Source organism: Zootoca vivipara, chromosome 17 (genome assembly GCF_963506605.1).
Source record: "Zootoca vivipara chromosome 17, rZooViv1.1, whole genome shotgun sequence".
Lineage (NCBI taxonomy): Eukaryota > Metazoa > Chordata > Lepidosauria > Squamata > Lacertidae > Zootoca > Zootoca vivipara.
Window position 1 is genome coordinate 247,023 of NC_083292.1, and position 24,066 is coordinate 271,088.

Sequence of the window (24,066 nt, forward strand, 5' to 3'; positions counted from 1 at the left end):
AGGAGCTGGGACCAAACAACGGGAGCTCACCCCGTTGTGGGGATTCAAAATCAGTCATACCAACAGGCTAAAAAACAGTTTCTATCCTTGGGCTGTTTGGCGGCTTAATGGAAAATAATATAGTGCAACTGACTTTTGGGGTAATGATGATGATGATGATAATTATTATTATTATTATTATTATTATTATTATTATTCATACCCCGCCCATCTGACTGCGTTTCCCCAGCCACTCTGGGCGGCTTCCAACAGAAAAATGAAATAAAATAATCTATTAAACATTAAAAGCCTCCCTAAACAGGGCTGCCTTCAGATCTCTTCTAAAAATCTGGTAGCTGTTTTTCTCTTTGACATGTGATGGGAGGGCGTTCCACAGGGCGGGTGCCACCACCAAGAAGGTCCTCTGCCTGGTTCCCTGCAACTTGGCTTCTCGCAATGAGGGAACCGCCAGAAGGCCCTTGGTACTGGACCTCAGTGTCCGGGCAGAACGATGGGGGTGGAGACGCTCCTTCAGGTATACTGGACCAAGGCCATTTAGGGCTTTAAAGGTCAGCACCAACACAAGCACACAGAGTGCAATGAGATTGAGTGTTCGGGGGAGGGGGGAGGATTGGTTAATTTCATTGTACACAGGTTGTACATCGACAATAAAAGTATCATCATCATCATCATGGGCCTTTGGCCTGATCCAGCCGAGGGATCCTTCCATTCTTTCAGGCTGACTTGGAAGGCTGCTCAGCAGCCAGTAGCTGCAGCTTTGAACAAAGTCTGCCTTCATTTGTTTATTTACTCCACGGATCATCTTCCTAATCCCTGTCATTCTGGAAGAGAAGCAAACCAGATATAAAATCTCTCTCTCTCTCTCTCTCTCTCTCTCTCTCTCTCTCTCTCTCTCTCTCGCAAATGTCAAATATTTAGAGGTCTCTTCAACTTTAATTTTTCAAAGACCAGTTCCAAGCAATGGCATTTACTCACAACGTGGGTCGCTTGCTGATATTCAGCTCTAATAAAGGTCTGCAGGTCCTTTCAGGGAACAAACGTCTTGAATGTATGCAGGTGATTCTCCTCTAGGGATTTCCCTCTGTTTCAAAGGCTCCAAAGCAGGAAAATCACTTAGCAAGACCCACAGTCCCCCCCCAAAGCAGCAGCCCCTCAAATGCCATTTTTTAAACAGCACTGCTAATACGAGGTGGGGGGAAGATTGAGATTTCAACAGAGGAGTTGTTGCAGTAAGGATGCACTTAGCCCTTTAACCATTGACTATTCTTGTGCTCCAGCTCATCCGCCTTCCAGATTATCTCTCCCTGCCCTCAGATTCCTAGGTGGGTATTTTCAGGACTAAACATGCCTTTGGAACATGAGTGCTGGTGGTGGCAGGGAATGAGCTTGAATGGAGGAAAGAGTTGCAGTTTAAAAACAATCAGCACCAGGTGCAAAGATGAATCCCCCCTCTGCTCAACATGCACCTCTCTGTGAAAAACAGTCTTCATTTTTAAAGAATTGACCATTGGGAAAATGCTGCCATAAAGATCCAGCAGTCGCATTGCATGAGCTCACGGTGCCCAGGGCAGGTGCATGTACTCTGGAGGGTGCGCACGCATGCGCCGGGTGTGTGTGCATGGAGGGTGAAGCAGGCCACCATGGCACCCCAGCCCTCGCCACTGACATCGCTGGAACGATCCCGCACAGCACTGGAGCCAAGCAGGGCCACGCTGTGCCACCTGCTCGCCTGCACAGGGGGGAGACTGACCAGCCAGTGTGGCACTTGGCGGGCATGAACCAGCTGCCCCCACGCCGGTGCCCCCAGCACACCCTGACCCAATGCCCCTCTCCGTGTGTGTTAGTTCCTCTGATGCCGGGAGAGGAGTGGTAGGCTATGCTGGGGGTGCCTGCATGGTGTGTGTGCCTGCTTTGCAGCCCCTCAAAAATCTGTGCTCCGCCAGATTGGTAGCTGGGCCCCTGGCTAAAAGGCCACCTGGGGGCCCAGCAGTAAATGATGTTTCTGCTACGGCCATGGCATGAGAGCACATAAGAGTCCTGCAAGGGGGCCACCTAGTCTAACATCCTGTTCTCACAGTGGTCAACCAAATGCAGGACCCAAATGCAGCAGGATGCACCTCGCTGGTGACCACTGCCTATGGTACTGGAAGTGGCACACAGCCATCATGACGAGTGGCCATTGACAGGCTCCATGTGTTTACCCAGTGCTCATTGAAAGCCATCCATGCTAGTGGTGCTCATAACATCTTCCGTTACCAAACCCCACAGTTTAGCCATGCGCTGCATGAAGAAATACATTGATTCAGGACAGACTAAAGAAAGTCTGTGCTGGTCCAGAATCAGCTTTGTTGGATGTTTCCAAGTTTTCATGTTCTGAGTGAGGGAGAAAAATGTCTCCCTAGTCACTTTGCCCATGCCCTGCATAATTTTATACCCCTCAATCATGCGTCCTTTTTCCACCTTTTTTTTCTGCAGCAGCAGCAGAAAGAAAATCCCTGCACCAGCCACAGAGTGTTGGTGTGTGTGTGTTGGGGAACGGGGGGGAGGGGCTTTAGCACCCTGTGCTGAGGGTCCCCTGAAGTCTGGCACCAAGCCGGGTGTGGGGTTTACGAGAGGGAGCAGTTGTCCTAAAACAGCATCAAACAGTGTAGTGCTTATTGATTGTTTGCTTTCGTTTCTCTCCAGCAAACATAATTTTGGCTGTGTGTGTGTGTGTTTGTGCGTGTCACTGGCAGGGAGGGGCAGTGGAAGGAGCAGGGAATCAATCTCAAGCATTTCTCCTGGATTTAGCCAAGCAACAATGCCCCTTTATTAGTTCCCGGTACTGTACGTGCTGTGCCATGAAACTCTGCAGAGTTCTGGGTAGTTTTGCAAAGTTTGCGTAACACAGAGAATATTAGAGCATTTGGAAAATAGCGTTGTCAGCTAAAGAACTTGCATGTGCTCCTTGTGAGGGCTTATGCCACCTTCCAACCTGTAGTGTAGTTTGTCAACTTCAGTGGAGGGGAGGGGAGCCACCAGCTGGCACCTGTGGACTTTTGCTACTCATCTGAAGCTAGCACGGTTCATCCGCCTGGAGAAGAAGAGAGTGAAATACTTTGACAAGCAGGGAGAGCAACCTGACCATTAAGCAAAGTGAGGTAGCCAGTTTGGGGATCTCATGAAATCCACAGTTATCTTTGTGGAGGATGATGGCTTAGTGGTAGAGCACATACTCTGCAGGCAAAACATCTCAAGGTAGTTAGAACTGTGGAACTCCCTCCTGTAGGAGGCAGTGATGGCCATCTGCTTGGATGACTTTAAAAGAGGATTAGACATATTAATGGAGGAGACATCTGCCAGTGGCTGCTAACCATGATGGCTATGCAGCCAGGGAGAGGGTTGCTCTCATGCTCAGGTCCCACAGGCATCTGGTTGGCCCCTGTGAGAACAGGATGCTGCACTAGAGGGGGCATTGGCCTGATCCAGGAGGCTCTTTTAAAATTCTCATGTTCATATCTTCAGACAAGGTGTGGAAAAATCCCTACTTCAGACCCTGCATAGCCACTGCCTTTTGCAGTTAGACAGTCTTGAGCTGGACGGAGCAGGGTCTGACTCTGTATCAGGCACCTTCCCATATTCCTTTTCAAATGAAGATAAATGAAGCTAAACGCTAGAAGATTCAAGAGAGTCCAAAGGTCTTCCTCACACCACACATAGTTAAACTCTGGGATTTGGTACAGAAGTTGGGATGGACACCAGCTTGGCTGGTTTTAAAAGGCTTCTCCATCAGAACATCATGGGGTGATTTGTGCTCATGAAGGAAATTAACCCCTTCTTTTAATGCCTGGCTCCTACAGCATCTTGTTCCTAGAGACATGAAAGAATAAAGAGCCAAATTCAAGCCCGAAGAGTCTGACATGAAGAGGTCTCCATCACGGTTGCTGCTGTTGTGTCATTAGTTTCAATGCACTGCAGCAGACCTTAAAAGAACACACAGCGCAGCGCAAGCCAGAGGTGTGTGTGTGTACAGAGCATTGCAAGAGGCTGGATCTCGACCCATGGGAAAGTCAAAGGTGATGTGTGCAGGACTTAAGGTCACACAGCATCCAGCTGAGGAAGGTGGCTGCTGCTAGACTGGAATGAGTCAAATGTTAGATGAAAGATGCCACATCAAAACACCCTACTTCAAGTGAGATAATGTGCCTTGATGTGTTCTCCAGAGATAATCTAAAGAGATAATGCAATGTATTTGAGAGTTTGCACCATATGCTCTGCCTGTTGCTGCCAGAGAGGAGTGAGGAGTACTTTTTGATGGGGAGGCAAAAATGTGAGCTTCTTAGAGGAGAGGGAAACAAGATGAAGGGAGGCTGGCTGGCTGGTGGCCCTCCGAGGACCAGGGTACATATGCCCAAGCCTTGAGGCCTTGGACCTCAAATTTGTCTAAGTTCCCTCTCACAACCCAAGAAGCTCAAGGCAGCATGCATGGCCCACCCTCCCGCACCATGTCATCTTGACAACAACCCTGCACAAGACATTAGGCCTCCCATTTTATGGACTCGTGAGTTTCCCTCATAGTCACATTCTGTGGATAGGGTTGCCAGACTCAATAGAGGACAGGACTTCTGTGCCTTCTGTGCTTGGAAATGAAACAAAGGGTCTGCTGGTTTCTCTTTAAGGTTTCCAGACTCAAAAGAGAGCAGGGCAATTAAAGGCACAGAAGCCCTGTCCTCTATTGAGTCTGGCAACCCTATCTGTGGATCTATTGCCACATTTATCTGCTGGCTGTGCTGGCTTCTGTGCATCATTAGCCCCCACCCTGGCTGGATCACATGTTCCCTTCCCCATGCTGATGCCCTCCAATTACTCTCTGTGGTGCCACCACAGGTGGAGTATTGGGGACAGCTCTGGTCACCTTACCGCAAAAAGGATATTGTAGAGTTGGAAAAGGTTCAGAAAAGGCTGACCAAAATTATCAAAGGAATGGAATGACTTGCCTATGAGGAAAGGCTGGAGCATTTGGGGCTTTTCAGTTCAGAGCAAAGGCATGTAAAAAGTGGCATGTAGAAAATGGAAAGAGAAATATTTTTCTCCTTTCATAACACTAGAATTCATGGACATCTGTCTCAGGAGAGCGAAAAGGAAGTCCTTCTAAAAGAAGGAACTTCTTAATGCAGAACATAATTAAACTATGGAACTCGGTCCCATAAGAGGCCGTGATGGCCACCAACTTTGATGGCTTTAAACGAGGACCAGCAAAATTCATAGAGGAGATTAGGCATTAAGCAAAATAAGCAAGTGCTTAGGGCATCAAGGGAAGGGGCACCACAGAAATTTTCTATTGCCTGATTATATATATATATATATATATATATATATATATATATATATATATATATATATCATACAGAATAAAAGAAAAAACAATTTTACATTGCTAATACAAAAATAAGAAAAAAAATTCAGAACAAAAAAGAAAAAGAAAAAATACTCAATCTAATTAATATCCCATAATTATAACCAATTCTGACTTCCCCGTCCCATCCTTTCTGAGTCCATTTTTATCCCAAAATATAGAGCTTCCAAATAATTATGAAAATACAACTTTTTAAATTCATTATTCATCTCTAAGACCGCTCCCGGTTCCCGTCTCCAGGTTACAGGGAGTTTGTTCCTTTTGCGAATCTAAAGAAAATTCTTGCAGGTTCCAATTCTTTATGCTTTCTTCCCTTAGTCCTGCCACTAAGGGAGGTCAAATTTTCTTCTTTTTGAGGATTATAAATTTCACTCCGTGGTCATGGCTGCCGGCAAATTAGCTGCGTCATGAGCCACTCAGTGTGGAAGGGATCGACCTCCGTTTTTAAATCCACTTCCTTTTGCCAAATTCTTTCCCAATAGACAAATCTTGAGATTACTTACAGGCAAATCTTAATGTTTTGGAGGTATCTGCTGCTCATTTTCCGTTGGCACGGAGCTTCACGTCTGCAGAGGGAGCGAATCAATCCAAGGCTCCATCCCCACTCAGGCTGCTCTCGGTTGCTCTAACGGGCTAACCGGGCAGTGAAGGGGACTTTACGGGGCACTGCTGGATGACCATGTCCTCATAAAGCCCTATCTGAGGTTTTTCCGGGTAGCCACATCGCTCATGTAGCTTACCCCTTTCTCCGCAGCGCTAGGGACCTTGGAGTCCGAGGCAATCCTTGCCGTGCAGTGATGGCAGCAAATCAGAAGTCCTTTCTATTGCCAGATTTTTAACGTTAATGGTCACAAATTGCTCAGCTAGGTGTTCATCTTCTCAGTTGAAGTATATTAAAGACTCCAACAGAACAACTATGCAACAAGGCAGGGTGCCGTATCCCTACAAAGTATAGAAGCAGATGTATTACCTAAGATTAGTTTTGAGGATCTGATCAAAGATTTTGCAATTAGAAAAATAGGAGAAAAATTCAAATATAAAGTAGAAGTATACAAAAACCTGGGGGACCCAGGTGGCGCTGTGGTTAAACCACTGAGTCTAGGGCTTGCTGATCAGAAGGTCGGCGGTTCGAATCCCTGTGACGGGGTGAGCTCCCGTTGCTTGGTCCCAGCTCCTGCCAACCTAGCAGTTCGAAAGCATGTCAAAATGCAAGTAGATAAATAGGAACCGCTACAGCGGGAAGGTAAACAGTGTTTCCATGTGCTGCTCTGGTTTGCCAGAAGCGGCTTTGTCATGCTGGCCACATGACCTGGAAGCTATACGCCGGCTCCCTCGGCCAATAATGCGAGATGAGCGCGCAACCCCAGAGTCAGTCACGACTGGACCTAATGGTCAGGGGTCCCTTTACCTTTACCTTTATACAAAAACAAACATTATTTTCCATTTTACTGTAGGTTTTGTTTCATTTCAAAAAAATAAAATTTGTTTATATTTTGAATTAGATATACTGTATACAGTGGCACCAAAATATTTTACGTGCTTAGGGCCTCTAAAGGTCTTGATCCATCCCTGCTCTGCCTGTGATGCTGGAGGGGAGAGGACTGCTCTTGTGCTCAGCTCCCACTTATGGGCTTCCCACGGGCATCTGGCTAGCCACTGTGAGAACAGGATGCTGAATGACATGGACCAGTGGCCTCATCCAGCAGGCCCTTCTTATGTCCTTAAGTTTTTAACCTGGTGTTCTCCAGATCTTCTTGGACTCCAACTCCCATCACTCCCAATCAGCATGGCCAATAGTCAAGGGGGGTGGGACCTGCGCCTCCCCAAATGGACTCCAGGTGTGAGGCGGCTGCCATTTAAGGGACCAGCTCCTCCTCTGGAGCCTGACCATTCTGAGTCCAGCTGAGCCAGTCCAAGTCCATTGGCTTCTCACTGGGTGGCAGCATCAGGCACGCCATCCGCATGCTACCAACCTGCCTTACAGGGTCATTGTAAGGATTACTGATCCTAAGAAGCTCTTTGTGCGATAAAGGAGGCCACTGTTGGGAAGTGGGTGCTGGTGATATGAATGCCTGCACTCCTGGTTATCAAGTTATTATTTCAGTGACGTGATAGGGAGGTGCCACATAGGACCACTGTGGTGTACTCTGACTGGCAACAGCACTTCCAGACCTCAGGTCTATAAATGTGTTCCGGATAAATTAGAGGTGCTGTTGGGGATTGAACCTGGGACATTCCAAATGCACAGCTGTGCTCTGACATTGAGTGCCAGCTTCTCCCTTGACTTGGTTCCATTTTCCAGCTCTCCTTAAGAAGGGCTTGTCTAAGGCAAGGATAAGCAAACATCCATGTTGCATTACCTACGACCTTCTTGAGAACTGCAGTGGTCATGACCCAAGCACTGTGAATTTACCAAGTAGATGTGCTTATTTAGGATCCAGTAAGGCTAATCTTGTGTCCTTTAATGATCCTTACAGTGTGCTCATGCTTAACAACTTTGTCTCCATACAAAACAAGGCTTTTGCACACCCACCCACCCCAATTCCTCCCTTTTAAGTGCAAGCTAGATCTAATGGGAGAATGCAAAAGCATCCTTAAGCCAAACAGATTTTTTGTAGTGAGCAATCTGCACCAAAGCAAATGACATACAACAGTAATTAACGAAGATTACACAGCAATTAGGGTGATTACGTTTATGCTAGTTGAAATAATTTATGGAATAATATCTGTACTTAAATTGAAGCATAGTGCATGTCCAGAGACAAAAGGAGATGAGCCATGATTCTGCATGGGGTGGAGACACGATGTAATGACAATGTGCAGAAAGAGAGGGGGGGGAGAGGAAGTGTCACTCGGTTGAGCAGAGAAACATTCCCCCCTTCAATATAACACAGCTCCAATGGAAAGCAAGAATTCTGAACACACTTGCCACCTTAAGCTCAAGGATGCATTTATTTGAAATCAGCATAAACTCTCCTTGCCTTGAAGTCCCTGGCTCTCTGCCCCCTCCTAATCTCTGCCCATTTCCACTCTCATTTCTCCCCTTCCTTTCTTTACTACCCCCTGACCTAGGCCTGCTTCAGGGGGCAGATTTCTCCATTCCCCACCTCCTCCTTTCTGAGGACAAGAGCAGCATAGCCACCAGCAAGCAGAAGGCTAGAGCTCCCTCCCAGAGGAACCAGAGGTGGCCACCAGCTTGGATGGCTTTAAAAGATTGGGCTGTTTTGTGGAGGGTCAGGCTACTGGCCATGTTGGCCAAGCTTCTCAGTCCCAGTGGGTGGAAACCCCGGGAGAAGGGAGTGCGCTTGTGCTAGATTCCTGCATGTCCATTTCTTGTGGGCATTTGGGTGGCCTCTGAGAACAGGATGCTGGACTAGATGGGCCATTGGTCTGATCCCGCAGGCTCTTTTTAAGTGCCCTTTTACATGCCTCCACCTGCCTGCCCACCCACCCTATGTCACAATGGCAGTTCAGCCAGCTACCCCAGGGTCTCCATCAACACCTCTCACGGCATCCTGGGAGGCAAAAGTGGGGAACCTTTCCTGGCCAGTGAGCCAGATAGTCATCTCCCCTCCCCTTGGTGGACCAAACTTAACATCAGGGTGGCCTCTGATGATACTGTGCTTCAAACCGCAGAGCTGGGCTGATTGAAAGCCCTTTGGAGACAGCTTTGTGCCTTGATCAAGGAGTGGGGAGCCATTTCCATTCAGTGGAAAGCATGTCTCCCTCTCCACATTGCTCCTTAAATCTCCAATTTCAGAGGTTTAAAGGAGCAGCAGGAGGCAGCTTCCAAAGGGATTTGCAAGCACACTGACACCTCCCTTCCCCCCTATCCTTTAAACCTTTGAAAGCAAGTATCCCACAGGGGAGCTGCAGAAATAATGTTTTTGGTCAAGGGAGCGCTGGACTCAAAAAGGTTGAAAACCTCTGGTCTACATTGACTGGCAGGAGCTCTCCAGGGTTTCAGACGGAGCCTCTTCCACCCCTACCTGGAGATGCCAAGGATTGAACCTAGGACTGTCTACATGCAAGGCAGATACTCTGCCACTGAGTTATGTCCTTCCTTGACAGGGGTTAGGGCAGCTTCAAACCACAGGTGGTCCACAAACTAATTCACCAGGAAGAGAAGCTGTTTCTGCAAAGAAGAGCTGCCAAGCTTTCGCCACAGTGCCTCCCTCCCTCCCTCCTTTTCTGCCTCCCTATCAGATGAAGCCACTAGCTGGCAGCTGCCTGGCAGCCCTCCTGTGCTACCTTGTTATGAGGGAGCTCTGCAGGGTGGAGAGAAATGCAGTGAGCTCCATTTCATTATTGCATCACAGTTTCACCCCAGGAACCCATGGATTTCAGGTGGAAGGGTTGGATGGGCTCTGCAGTCATAATTCATTCCTTCTCTCCCACGGAGGCTTTTGAAAAGGGTATCCAGATACCACTGCTCAATGCACAGCTTCACCATTGCTGCTTCTCAGAGCAGCACATCCCTGCCTTCCCTCCTTCGGGGGCTTCCTACACCATCTTCCCAGCCACTCCTTGTCTCCCTTAGCAACTGCCTGGAGATATTTCCAAGCACAGACCCTAGCAAGGCAGCTCTGTGGGGGGTGGGGTGGCCTCCTGCCTGGCCTGGAATCTTGTGCTTGCAAGAGCAGTGGGGAGCTTAAAGTCACCTGGACCAGGAAAGGAGCTGAAATGGTGGGTAGGCAACCTGGGGTCCTCCAGATGTTTCTAGTCTCCAACGTACATCATTCCTGACTATTGGCTATGCTGGTTGGGGCTGGTTGAAATTGGAGCCCAACTACAGCTAATCAACCAGCTGAACAAACCGATCCATCTTCTGGCAGGCCTTGTGGCTTCACCTTACCTTGCCCTTACCTGAGCACTGGAGGGGCCATGATCAGAGGTGGCGATCCTTCTGATTATGAGTTGCTGGAATCCACAGGAGGGGAGAGTGCTGCTCTTGTGCTCGGGTCCTGCTTGTGGGTCAGCCTCTGTGAGAACGGGATACTGAGCTAGATGAGCCATTGACTTGATCTGCCAGGATTCTTCTTGTGTTCTGTCTCACCTTAAGGTGTGGGGTCCAAGGAATGGATGCTGCATGATGCTGGGCCCACTTTCTAATGGTGGCTTCTGTCTGGGTTCATGACTCTCTTCGTTGGGTCCCAGAGGTGATCAAGGGAAGCAGGCTTTTTGTCACAAGGGGCACAGATGGGTGCTGTGCTCAAGGGTGGGTGGGTGTGCGTACCCCTCATAGTTTGTTTGTGTTGGTCTGAAGCAAACAGCCTGCCTTTGAGAAGTTTTTGAGATTACTTGTGAGCAGCAAAGAAGAGCATCTTTCTCTTTGCTTAGTGAAGTCTCCAGTTAGCTCTGAGAATACTACCATTGACAAGCTGAGTGGGGAGGAATAGACCCACTCATCTCCCTGCTCTGCCTTGGATCTGATGAGGCCTGAACTACTTACTAAGGCAACAGAGGTGTAAAGGAGTCTGCAATGCATGCTTTGATGGGCAGAAGATGCACTGCACACACATGCCTTGCCCAGGCTCCAGAGCATGTGGAGTCCTTGCATGGCTGAACCTCTTGTCTGCAGCAAGATGGAAGTGGCCTGGACACCTCTTGCAGAAACTCAGGGCCTATGATCACAACGGCTGGCACAGAAGGCAGGCGTTCCAAAAGCATTTCTCATTCTAGGCTGTTGCAAGGAGCATGCCTGAAATGAGAGAAGTCCGTAGGAAGCCTTATACCCATTTTCACACGGAGGAGACCATTTTTTGGGTGCTGGCTTTCAGCTAATCCTCTTCAACGGCTCTTCATAATAGCATAACTGAGTCTGCTGAGCGTTTGATGCTGGGCATGCTTTATGCATACCTGAGATGCAGCAGAAGTCATTCTCCACCTGCACCTCATAGATGCCCTCCTCCCAGGTTGCTCCACATATACCTTGACAAGCATGGCGGGATTTTTGAGCAAGGGGTTTCTGGAGCATGATCCAAATGCAAAGATGACACCTGCACATCCAAGGATTGCAGCTCATCCATTTCTGCATGATAAAGAACTGCATGGCTTTTTAAGCCCACATCTGAAGAAGAAGAAGAAGAAGAAGAAGAAGAAGAAGAAGAAGAAGAAGAAGAAGAAGAAGAAGAAGAAGAAGAAGAAGAAGAAGAAGAAGAAAGTTGTAGCATCCCTGTGGGTTTGATAAAGGAATCCATGAATGATCTGGTCAGTGGATTAATCGAGCAGGATACTCCTGGATTTAATAAATCTGGTCGAGTAGGGTGCTCTTACCTAAACCACAAACCAACTGGGTTCTTTTCATCGTTGGGTGCTTCTTGCCACTATGGTGCCCAAGAAATGCCTCTTGTTTGCTGTGCATCCAGAGGGGAATGTCCCCATCTGTTTGCTTATTCTTCCCTTTGCTGAGCCAGATTCGTTTCCCTGTGCATGTGTGTCTTTGTGTTGTCTCAAGAGGTTTCCGCATGTAAATTTTCTTCCAGGTCAACCCTGCTGGGTCTCAATGTGCCCAGCATTGTCTGTTAGATTGCAGAGTGCCATAAGGTTGCTATGGCAACTACATCTCTTCTCTGTAGCTAGAAGTGTTGATTACTGTCAAGGCTAAATCTTTAACACCTGAATTTCTGGATTGAGGCTCCTCTCCAAAGCAGCAAAGCGCTTGTTCGGGGGAATGGGGGAATGGTTTGAGAGCATCTTCCATATTAAAAAGTTGATACAAAGGAGAGGATAGGCCAGCCCACTTTCCTGCAAACACAGAAGAGTGATCTTTTATTGGGGGGGCAGTGTCCATGTTTTCAATTTAGCAAGAGGCAAAAGGCAGCAAAAATGTCCTGTCAACAAAGGCCTTGGCCCAAACCCAGGTGGCGCTGTGGGTTAAACCACAGAGTCTAGGGCTTGCTGATCAGAAGGTCGGCGGTTCGAATCCCTGCAACGGGGTGAGCTCCCGTTGCTCGGTCCCAGCTCCTGCCCACCTAGCAGTTCGAAAGCAGTTCGAAATAGGGACCGCTCTGGCGGGAAGGTAAACGGCGTTTCCGTGTGCTGGTCTGGTTCACCAAAAGCAGCTTTGTCATGCTGGCCACATGACCCGGAAGCTGTCTGCAGACAAACGCCAGCTCCCTCGGCCTATAGAGCGAGATGAGCGCCGCAACCCCAGAGTCGGACACGAGTGGACCTGATGGTCAGGGGCCCCTTTACCTTTACCTTTAGTGTTCATGTTTTGAATTTAGCAAGAGGCAAAAGGCAGCAAAAATGTCCTGTCAACAAAGGCCTTGGCCCAAACTTCTCTCGCTGTGCAGAAATTGCAGGAGGAAATCCTCATCTCCTTACACAGCTCAGCTGATCATAGGAACCAACTCCTAGGGGCCATGGGGGCTTTGGCACCCACAATAAAATATTTGAGGGAGCTGGGTCCCCACAAAGTTGATGGGCATTCCCATTCAAATGATGTGTGTGCACTGCGTCATGTGGTTGATTATGCAGGGTGGGACTTACCTCCACCCCCTAATATTTTATTCAAATTGGCACCCCTGCAGCTGACTGAAACTTCCCAATTGCCTCTGCCTTGCCTAAAGGTGTACCGGCTCCAGAAATTTTGATACCATGGTGTGTGTGGGGGGGTATATTTTATCCTTTGTTTGGGGGGAAATTGAAATTGTCATAAACATTGAAAAAATGCAATATTTGTAAAAGTACTCCTTACCTATTGAAAGTCACATTGTTACTTGTTTTATTTTCCCTGTTTAGGGAAGCTTTTAATATTTCATGAATTAGTGCATTTTAATGTTTTGTTGGAAGCTGCCCAGAGTGGCTGGGGAAACCCAGCCAGATGGGTGGGGTATAAATTATTATTATTATTATTCAACATTCTAAATATTTCATAGAATCATAGAATCATAGAGTTGGAAGAGACCACATGGGCCATCCAGTCCAACCCCTTGCCAAGCAGGAAACACCATCAAAGCATTCTTGACATATGGCTGTCAAGCCTCCGCTTAAAGACCTCCAAAGAAGGAGACTCCACCACACTTCTTGGCAGCAAATTCCACTGTCGAACAGTTCTTACTGTCAGGAAGTTCTTCCTAATGTTTAGGTGGAATCTTCTTTCTTGTAGTTTGAATCCATTGCTCCGTGTCTGCTCCTCTGGAGCAGCAGAAGACAACCTTTTACCCTCCTCTATATGACATCCTTTAATATATTTGAACATGGCTATCATATCACCCCTTCACCTTCTCTTCTCCAGGCTAAACATACCCAGCTCCCTAAGCCGTTCCTCATAAGGCATCGTTTCCAGGCCTTTGACCATTTTGGTTGCCCTCTTCTGGACACGTTCAGACTTATTTTTCTGACCATGCTGACTTTTAGTGATCACAGCGTTCCTTTCTAGGTGCTCACAGACCATTTGCTTAATGATCTGCTCTAGAAACTCTCCTGGTATTGATGTCAGGCTGACTGGGCGATAATTGTTTGGGTCCTCTCTTTCCCCCTTTTTGAAAATAGGGACAACATTTGTCCTCCTCCAGTCTGCTGGGACTTCGCCTGTTCTCCAGGAATTCTCAAAGATTATTGCCAGTGGTTCTGAAATCACCTCTGCCAGTTCTTTTAATACTCTTGGATGTAGTTCATCTGGCCCTGGAGACTTGGATACATCTAAATTAGCCAAGTATTCTTGTATTACCTCCTTACTTATTCTGGGCTGTGTTTCCCCTGCTGAATCATCTGCTCCATATTCTTCAGGTTGGGCATTGTTTTCTTTCTTGGAGAAGACTGAGGCAAATAAGGTATTGAGGAGTTCTGCCCTTTCTCTGTCCCCTGTTCGCATTTCACCATCTTCTCCCCTAAGTGACCCCACTGTTTCCCTGTTCTTCCTTTTGCTACGGACATACCCATAAAAGCCCTCTTTGTTGCTTTTAACCTCTCTAGCAAGCCTGAGTTCATTCTGTGCTTTAGCTTTTCTGACTTTGTCTCTACACGTGCTGGCTATTTGTTTGAATTCCTCTCTGGTGGTTTTCCCCTTTTTCCTTTTTTTGGTACATATCCCTTTTAAATCTTAACTCAGTTAAAAGTTCTTTAGATAGCCACCCTGGCTTCTTTAGGCACCTTCCATGTTTCCGTCTCATTGGTATTGCCCGAAGTTACTGTCCATGGGATTTCACCCAGCGTTTCTCTAAGTTTTCTGAAGTCGGCTTTCTTAAAGTCTAGGATTTGAGTCTTAGTATGCTTGGTTGCTCCAGAAGAGCATGGTCAGTCCCACCTAATGATCCTGCCACTTCTACCCCACTAACCAGGTCATCACTATTGGTTAGGACCAGATCTAAAATGGCTGATCCTCTTGTTGCTTCTCCCACTTTCTGGACAATGAAATTGTCTGCAAGGCCAGTGAGGAATCTGTTCGACCATATGCTCTTGGCTGAGTTTGACATCCAACAAATATCAGGATAGTTGAAATCCCCCATTACTACTATCTCACTTCCTTTTGAATGCTTGGCCATCAGTTCCAGGAAGGCATCATCTGTGTCCTCAGTTTGGCTTGGGGGATCTATAGTAAACTCCCACAATGAGATCACTGTTATTTTTCTCTCCCTTAATTTTGACCCAGATACACTCAACTTGGCTTTGAAGTTTTAAATCCTGGATCTCTTCACAGGTATACACATCCCTGACATATAACGCTCCTCCTCCTCCTTTCCTGTTTGGTCTATTTCTCTTAAATAGATTGTATCCCTCTATTACTACATTCCAATCATGAGACTCATCCCACCAGGTTTCAGTGATGCCTATTATGTCGTATTTAGTTTGCTGTACCAAGAGCTCAAGTTCATCTTGTTTATTTCCCATGCTCTGTGCATTAGTATATAGACATTGAAGACCATTGATCATTCCCCCATATCTCTTATTTAAGGATATCTTCCTCCCGCCACTAGGTCTGCATGCTGTTTGCTCCATTTGGTCCTTGACATTTGGATGATCATCTTCAGCATTTGATAGACTCCTACCTTCAGGACCACTGTCTCCCTCCCCCACATAAGTCAGTTTAAAGCCCTCCTGATGAGGTTTTTGAGTTTCATGGCAAAAACATTCCTTCCAACCCTTGTGAGGTGCAGCCCATCATTTGCCAGAAGTCCATCTTCAAGAAACTGCAGACCGTGATCTAAGAATCCAAACCATTCCTGTTTGCACCATTTGCGAAGCCAGTTGTTCCCCTATTTTTCCCTCTCTCCCTGGGCCATGTCGTTGACAATTTGTGCATTTAATTGCTTCAACTTCCTGCCCAGAGCCTCATAATCACTTTTGATCTTCTGGAGGCTATGGCTTGCAGTATCATTGGTTTCCACATGGACCAAAAGGAAGGGGTATTTGTCGGTGGGTTTTATGATTCCTTGCAGCCATTCTGTTACATCTTTGATCCTGGCCCCGGGGAGACAGCACACCTCTCGAGACATCTTGTCAGGCCCACAGATCACTGCTTCTGTACCCCTCAGTAGGGAATCCCCTATCACCACTACACGCCTCTTCATAGGCTTGGTTTGGATTCTTCCAAGTGCTGTCTCTTCCAAGGTTACCTGCATATTCCCGGAGGACTGACTTTGCTGCTCATCATAATATCTAATATTTCATAATCCCACCCAAACAACAGTTTTCAGAGGGGAAGCCCCAAAACGTGGAGGGGGGAAATGAAAAAGGGGTTTCCCCCCTGAATTTCATACCCACCCCCACACGGGGCCTTGACATCTCTAGGAGAGATGTAGGAGAGAGATTCCCTGGGGGCCCCATGTTCCCTGGGCATTGCTCATCACATCACGCTGCTGTGTAGACCTTTGGGCACATCAAGTATCAGGAAATGCTCTCTGTAAGATTCCAAGCTAGCCAGCACCCTAAATACCTCCAGCATACCATTGAATGCTTAGAAGATTTCCACGCACCCCAACCATACTTAGAATCATAGAATTGTAGAGTTGCAGAGACCTGGGGGTCATATAGTCTAACCACCTGCAATGCAAGAATCCTGTCCACAGCCATGGGCATAGCCAGGATTTATGGGCGGGAGGGCAGGTTTTATGTTAGCGGGGGGCAGCTGTGATGCAATTGGTCAGATATTTACTTGAATTGGGGGACCGCTGCCCCCGGCTACATCCATGTCCGCAGCTGTCCCTGGTTGGGCTCAAACCACCAACTTTCTGGTTAACAGCCAGACACACTGAAACATTGCGCCACCTGAGAAGAAGGGACAGAGAAGTCAGCTTGTTTTGGTTTCTCTCAATTTTTCCAGTCTGAAGTTCAGTTTGTCACATTTTTGCATCAGGTTGCATTAAAAAAAAGATGTCCAGAAAGGGAAAAATTTCCATACAAATAAAATAACAAAGAAGCACTAAAATCAGATGCAACATAAGACTCAGCAAGAGAAGATGAAACAGTTACACAATTTTTCATAAATCTGAGGGGTTCACAAAAGGAATTGACGAAGGAAGGAAGGAAGGAAGGAAGGAAGGAAGGAAGGAAGGAAGGAAGGAAGGAAGGAAGGAAGGAAGGAAGGAAGGAATTGCCTCCTAATTACTAGCAGTCTGTTGCATTTTTTTAAAAAAAAAAATCCTCTTGAGATTTGTTGTATGTTGTATGCAATTTTAACTAATACATGTATATTCTTGCAAGAAGGTTATAGTAATACAATTCATTTTTTATGTAACTTTCACTAATATATCCTTTTTATACACACTTCCCGTAATATACACATTTGTGTACAAACTATGTATATGGGGCAGAAGAATTGCATCTCAAAATTCAGAGAATTGGGAATTTTGAAGTCTAGTCATGTTTTGGTTCACATACTGCTTCAGGAAGAGCAAGCCAGCAAACCAAACCCAACATCTCCCCCATCTCCGTCCACAAATGTCTGCCATCTTCTTCCATGAGTTATGCAGGGTGCTCCTGTTTCCATTCACTTTCTGGGGCTTCTCTGAGTTGCTGCAACTTGGTCACAAAGCCCTTGGTCAGTGTTTTACCTTCTTGCTGGTTTTGTGAGGCATGGGGGCCGCCCCCTCAAGGCCCTTTCTGAAGAGGCTCCTCATGAGGCCGGAGGAACATCGCCCGGCTATTATTTTATTGATTTATTGATTTAATATGCTGTACACCGCTTTGAGGTTTCTATTAAAAATATAAAGCGGTATAGAAATTACAAAAATTAATAAAATAAATATTTGCTTAGCTGGGTGTGTTTTTTTAGAATACAATATTCCTTGAGACTTGAAAAGGAGGTACATTTTTAATAAATAAAATGCCCAAAAGGGACGGGAAGCTTTTTCTCCAACTCTGGCACTCTTTTTCATAGCTATTCTAATTGAAGATCTGAGTTCACTCATAAGGCAGGATATAAATATGTCAAATAAATAATTCAGCATTTGTGATTAGCTTAATGATGTTAGAAATTACTTTCTACAACACAAGGAACAAACTGCAGACACCAAGAGCCATTTCCAATGTAAATATTAAATTTAAAAATTAGGCTTCCTCTGAGAATTCTGTACATGTATTTGGATTGTGAGGATTCAAAGCACTGAAAGGTAGGATAGCCTCAGCTATTTGTCCAATGGTTTTTCATGTGCATCTTGGGTTCAGTAGGTCTTAAGTTACCGGACTAAGTCTGGATCACTCCATAGTGAATTTGTAAATGTGATATGAAGCCATTCAATAAAAACTTCTTTTCTTTTTTAGTTTTAAAAATTAATTATGGATGTTGAAGACAATAGTCCCATGTAATGCTTTGCTCAGTGACTGTTGTTTCACCTTTTGTCCCAGGATAAACAAGGATCAAGAAACAAGCCAGCCGCTGTCTCCCTTAGGTGCAGAAAGAAGGGGATATGGAAAGAGTGCAGGGGGTGCTGATTTCGGCAAAGCTGATCAAAGCCGTTCCTTTGGTACCCAAAGACGAGAATATGGGGAACCCACTTCAAATGAGGAGTTTTTCACTCTCCAAAAGTTAGGAGCTGTGTCTCCATCCATTATGAGAAGGATGTCCTCTCCAGCAGTGGCAGAAGAGATGTTATCAAGTCCTTTGTCCCCTTCTGTGGGGGGGACAGCAGAAGACAAGTTGTCACGCTCCTCCTCTGCACTTTCTGAATATGTTGAAGAGCTGCGAAGAAAACGACTGAAGGACAAAGAGCCAGGGAATTTAGTGTTAGATGATGCCTCCTCTTTGCCTATTTACCAAACAACGGGAGCCTCGTCCCTTAGAAGATGCAAGACTTTGAAAGATGATGAAGATCTCCCAGTAACTCTGGAGGGAATTGGTGAAAGTGCTCGAGCTGGCCTGGTCCGCTCCTCTAGTTTGAGGAGCATCTCATCTGAGAGCATGGCACAGCCAAACCTCTCCCCAGCTCTGAAAAGGGTCTCCAAGTTTGGGTCCTATGACTCTCTCATTCAGAACATAGATGACACCTACTCAAAGCTCAGCTCCCCAGACCTGGGTGGAGAAATGTTCAGCACTTTGCGACTTAAGCCATGGAGAAGTTGCCTGGAGGCATCCCTGGAAGAAATGACAGACACGGATCTAGGAAAAGAACCTCTGGTCTTTCAGAACAGAAGATTTGGTGATGTTCCAAGTGAGGGAAAGGAAACTGATCCACTCTCTTGGAAAATACCAACTCTAAGCTATGAGAGGAAAATGAATGATGACTTGGATGACTTCCTTCCAGCCATCCGGAAAGCCCAGTCGACCAGCAGCCTGGCCAGAGGTCCCAAAGAGAGGAGAGAAGGCCAGAGGCCCATGAGTGTCCGTTTTGAAGACCAAGTCTCCCCCAACCACACTTTCCTCTCTGAGATAAAGGCCACTTTATCACCAAGTCCCAAACCCAAAGAGGACCCTGGAAACCTCTCTGACTCGTCTTCATCTTCTGGCTCAGTTGTGTCTTTCAAAAGTGCCGACAGCATCAAGAGTCGGCCAAGGATCCAGAGGCTGGAAGGAGAAGGATGTGTTGGGAACAGAAACCCTGAGGGCGCAAAAGATGACCGGCGGTCTGAGGCCGAGGGGAAGGAAGATGATGTAAACAGTATCATGATGAAATACCTAGGAAAAGACTAAGGTAAAGTGCGGGCATCTTTCATTTCCTTTTTTTTATTTCACTTTTAATTTGTTTCTATATTCTATAAACTGCCTCTACAAGGCAGTTTAGGGCAATATAAATTCTAAGGAACAAACCTTATAATAATCTGATCCAATACAAAAAGTCACAATAAAACATAACTTTAAAATAGAATGACTTATATCAAATAAAGTAATATTCAACAATCTGTTAGAATATAGTAGTACGCAGTAAAATTAACTCTCAAAGCACCAGCAAATAATAATTAAACAGAAATTCACTCTTAACTGTTACAATAAATGATTACTAAACTATGATAAATAAAAATGACTGCAAGTCACAATGCATAAAATACCACAATACATACAAAACCATGTAAAAGGATCAGATTGAGCAACAAAGACCCACAAAACCACTTCCCCCTCCCTGAACTCCTCTTTCCCCTTCCCAGCTGCTTCTGCTGTTCTTACAGCCCTGCCCCAGGAGAGGCTACTTGCTCAGCTGGGCTTGGTTGAGGTTGGGGAGGCGAGGCGAGGCTCTTTCTCCCTTCTTTGCACTTCCTCACTGAGGAAGCAGACTTCTACTGAATTACTTTAGAGTCTTTCGATAGGTTTTCTTTTTGTAGACTTTCCCAAACAACTTCCAGCCAGGAGCCACCTGGACAGCAGGTTTGCATTCCTCTGTCCTTTTAGTAAAGGAGTGATGAGTGGATTCTGGAGACCAGTTTTCCTTCTAATAAGGGTTGACTTGTGTCAAAGCCAAGTGATCGGATTGGTGCAACTATTGATTACTATCTCCAGGTCCTTCATGTGCCCAATTGCATTCTTTACGGAGTGATTTTCTTGGCCTGCACCATCTGTGCACCAAGGGGGCAATGGCTGCATCCACACTATGCCATTATTCAAAGCACCGTCTTCCTTTCAAAGAATTATGGGCACTATAGTTTACCCTTGACATAGCTGCAATTCCCACAACCACATAACAAGCTACAGTGCCCAGGATTCTTGGATAGAAAGAAGGTGCTTTGAATGAGTGTGTACCCAGCCAGAGTCTCTGTAGTTTCTCCACAGCTCCAAAGCCAGAGCATTTTCTAAGAAGTGCTGCAAGATCTTCTGGTTTGGCCTGAATTTTTTAATGTGAATGAAGCTGAACATTTGAAGATTAAGACAGAGAAAATAAAATACTTATTCACGCAGCATATAGTTAAACTAGGAAACTCCCTCCCACGGGAGGCCATGATGGCCCCCAACCTAGACGGCTTTAAAAGAGGATTAGACAAATTGATGGAGGAGAAGAGGACTAGCGAAGGTCACAAAGGAGTCTATGCTCTTCCTCCATAGTTGGAGGCAGGAATATTTCTGACTGCCAGTTGCCACAGGGTGGGAAAGAGCTCTTTTGCTCCACAATTGGCCCTGTGAGAAGAGGATGTTGGGCCTGATGGGCCCCCATTGGCCTGATCCAGCGGGCTCTACCTACTTTATACTTTTTGTGTGGATGCAGTTCCATGGGAATTTTTGACTTAGTTTCAAAATTCACATTTTTATAGCTCTTCCCTGCAGGCCTGAAGACTGGGGTGGGGGTAGCCATATAAGTCAATGTGCACATAAATAGATGTACACATCTTCTGTACACACAAAGCTTCATATGGGAAAGCCTTGGCTTCTGTCGCATTGGAGTTGGTTTGGGTTTTTTTGCTCAAAGTGCCCACCAGCTTGAAATGTTTCCATTTCTTGGCCTTGTCTGCCATGAGGATTTATTTCTCCAACTTGGGTTGGAGCTCCAGCTCCCAGACAGAAACCCCACTGCTGCAGTTGAGTGCTTAAAACAGATTAGAAAGCATTTTGCAAGGTGGCTGGCTTTGGAGGACATTTTCACAGGTCCTGCTGTGATCAAAACTGCTGAAGCAACACCAGGCAGCTTGGATGTGTTAATAAAACATTTCTTTATAGGAAACACCATCTACATAACTGAGGGAGCCGTGTGTGTGTGTGTGTGTGTGTGTGTGTGTGTGTGTGTGTGTCTTTTGTTTGAAGTCAGTTGCAGGGAACTGGGGTTTTAGTGGAGAGGAGATGGAAACTTTGGACTTACTCTCAGCCCTGGAATCTGTTGCCCCAAAGGTGTAAGCCTAAAGCAGGTTTGGAGGGATTTTTCTTTTTTAAAAAAATGCAAAAACAAAATATACTCTACAGGTGAAGTTGGCATGTACATTTTCCAATGCTTCCGGCCCCCTTAAAATGCAGGGAACTATGGTGCTACATAAGCTTTGAAGAATCTGCAGATATTGGGGGGGGGAGCAGAACAGCAGGTCTTATGAGTGAGATAGCACAATACAACACACAAAGCTGGCTTTAGGCAGTCATTCAAACCCGCCAGCTGCTGTAAGCTCCCTCCATTTCAATCTGGACGGTGCAGCTCCTGTGTCCTTGGCATTTCACCCCAGATGAAATGTGAAAGGCAAGGCAACTGGAGTGGATAGCTTTAAAATATTTTCAGCCACCCGCCTCCTAATCCATAGCATTTTGGATCTGGGTGGGACCTTGGGAGGTCATCCAGCTCAACCTGCTTAACAGATAGCTGCCCGGCCTCTGCTTAAATGCCTGCCAAGAAACTCCTCCTGTTAGCAGGTTTTCCTCATGCCTAGAAGAAATCAGCTTCCTTGCGGCAATTTCCACTCAGAACAAGCCTCCCTAAGGCCACCTGCCATTGGCTCACAGCTGCTCATACTCTTAAGCCACCTGCACAGCTCTTTCATGGGACTTGGTTTCCAGACTCTCCACCTTCCTGGCATCCTGTCTCTTGATACATCGGGGTTGGTTGATACATTCTTGAAATGTGATGCCCAAAACTTGACAGGGCAGGACTATAACTGCTAGTGCTCTGGCCACGATGTCAAAATCATTGCTGGTTGGGGCTGATGTCAAAAACATCTGGAGGGCATCCACTTTGCTCTACTCTGTCAAATTCCTCTCTTCCTAATATCAATTGTAGTTTCCTCTTGCAGGCAGATGATCTCATTAAGAGCCAGTTAAGAAATTCATCTCAGGGGACCTGAGATGGCTTTGAACATTTGGCTTTTCTTGTGGAAGCGCACATCTTGGAAAGTTCACCTAAGATGATGGTTGCAACATTAGGGCTGAATCCCAATGAAGGTGGGAGATCAGATTTTCAAAATGAGATGGACAGAAACAGGGAGGGAACCGAGTCTTTAAATTAGAAAGAGGTGCTGGCAAATGTGAATAAATTTCAATTCAGTATTTCTGGGATCTACATTCCCCCCTCCCTCCCCCTCTCCTCCCTCTCTGCAGGAGCCAAGCTTTGGTCTGAATCATCATCATCATCATCATCATCCAAGGTGGATCTGTAAGCATCCTTGTCACTTCCAGCCTCTGGCTTCCTCACCTGCTTTGGAGGCACAACAACACTTGTGTGCATGTAAGAGAAGTGGGCTGCAGCAAGACACTGCCCTTTGGTGCTCTCTCTTTGATTTATACAAAATAAAACATTTTGCTTCTTGCATCTGAGTTTTTCCTCCTCCCTCTTTCCTGTCTGTGCTCAAGGTAGCTTCAGGGAACCTTCATGCTCTGAAAAACCCTATTTGGATGAGCTAACCATGGACATGACATAATAGAAACATAGGCAACTGCATTATACTGAGTCATGCCACTGGTCCTGCCCACACTGACTGTCAGCAGCTGTGCAAGGTGCCAGGCAGGGTTCTTGCCCAGCTCTTCCTGGAAATGCTGGAGATTGAACCCGGGACCTTCTGCAGGTAAAGCAGATGTTCTGCCAGTGAGCGACATGCATCACCAGCCACTGGAGTGGGTGGCACTGTGGTCAAAGAAGAAGAAGAGTTTGGAATCAGGGGTGTCGCAGTGGGGGGTGGCCCGCCCCATGCTCCACTCTGCGGGGAGCAGCGTCCCCTAGCCCCTCTGCACCTCCACCGACGATGGCCGTCGCGGCTGCCATTGTGGAGAGGCCGCCCTGAGGCTGCTGGCTGCCACCCGCCACTCAACAGTGGCCAACGGGGCGGGGTCGCGTGCGGGTGAAGCTCGCTGGGCTGGGGAGGTGATGGGCCACTGCCTCGCTCTTCCCTCCCTCCCTGAGTTGGGCAGAGCAGGGTGCCTCTAGCGAGCCGCCCCGCGCATACTGCGCATGCCCCCTGCCCCCGTGTGGAGTGCGCATGCACGGGATGCCACACATGCACATTCTGCACGCTGCGCTGTGCTGCGCTGCACAGGCGCCGCCCCTGGTACCAGCTGTGGTAGGAATGCCACTGTTTGGAATTGATATCCCACTTTATCGCTACCCGAATGAGTCTCAAAGCGGCTAACATTCTCCTTTCCTTTCCCTCCCACAACAAACACTCTGTGAGGTGAGTGGGGCTGAGAGATTTCAGAGAAGTGTGACTAGCCCAAGGTCACCCAGCAGCTGCATGTGGAGGAGCAAACCCAGTTCCACTGCTCTTAACCACTACATCATGCTGGCTTCCGCACTGAGCTTCTTGGGCTTGCCGATCAGAAGGTCAGCAGTTCAAGTCTGTGCAACGGGGTGAGCTCCCGTTGCTCTGTCCCAGCTCCTGCCAACCTAGCAGTTCGA

General features: G+C 46.8%; 1 protein-coding gene across 1 annotated transcript in view; it reads left to right on the forward strand.

The window, feature by feature from the left end:
- The window catches only part of MYO18B (myosin XVIIIB), a 248,228-nt gene extending 225,237 nt beyond the window's left edge, over window positions 1–22,991 (forward strand). The window contains exons 42-43 of the mRNA XM_060269663.1: window positions 18,188–19,470; window positions 22,776–22,991. Coding sequence (XP_060125646.1) covers window positions 18,188–19,469 — 1,282 coding nt within the window. The 3' untranslated portion in view covers window position 19,470; window positions 22,776–22,991. The remainder of the gene's footprint in view (window positions 1–18,187; window positions 19,471–22,775) is intronic.
- The last annotated feature ends 1,075 nt before the right edge of the window (window positions 22,992–24,066 follow it).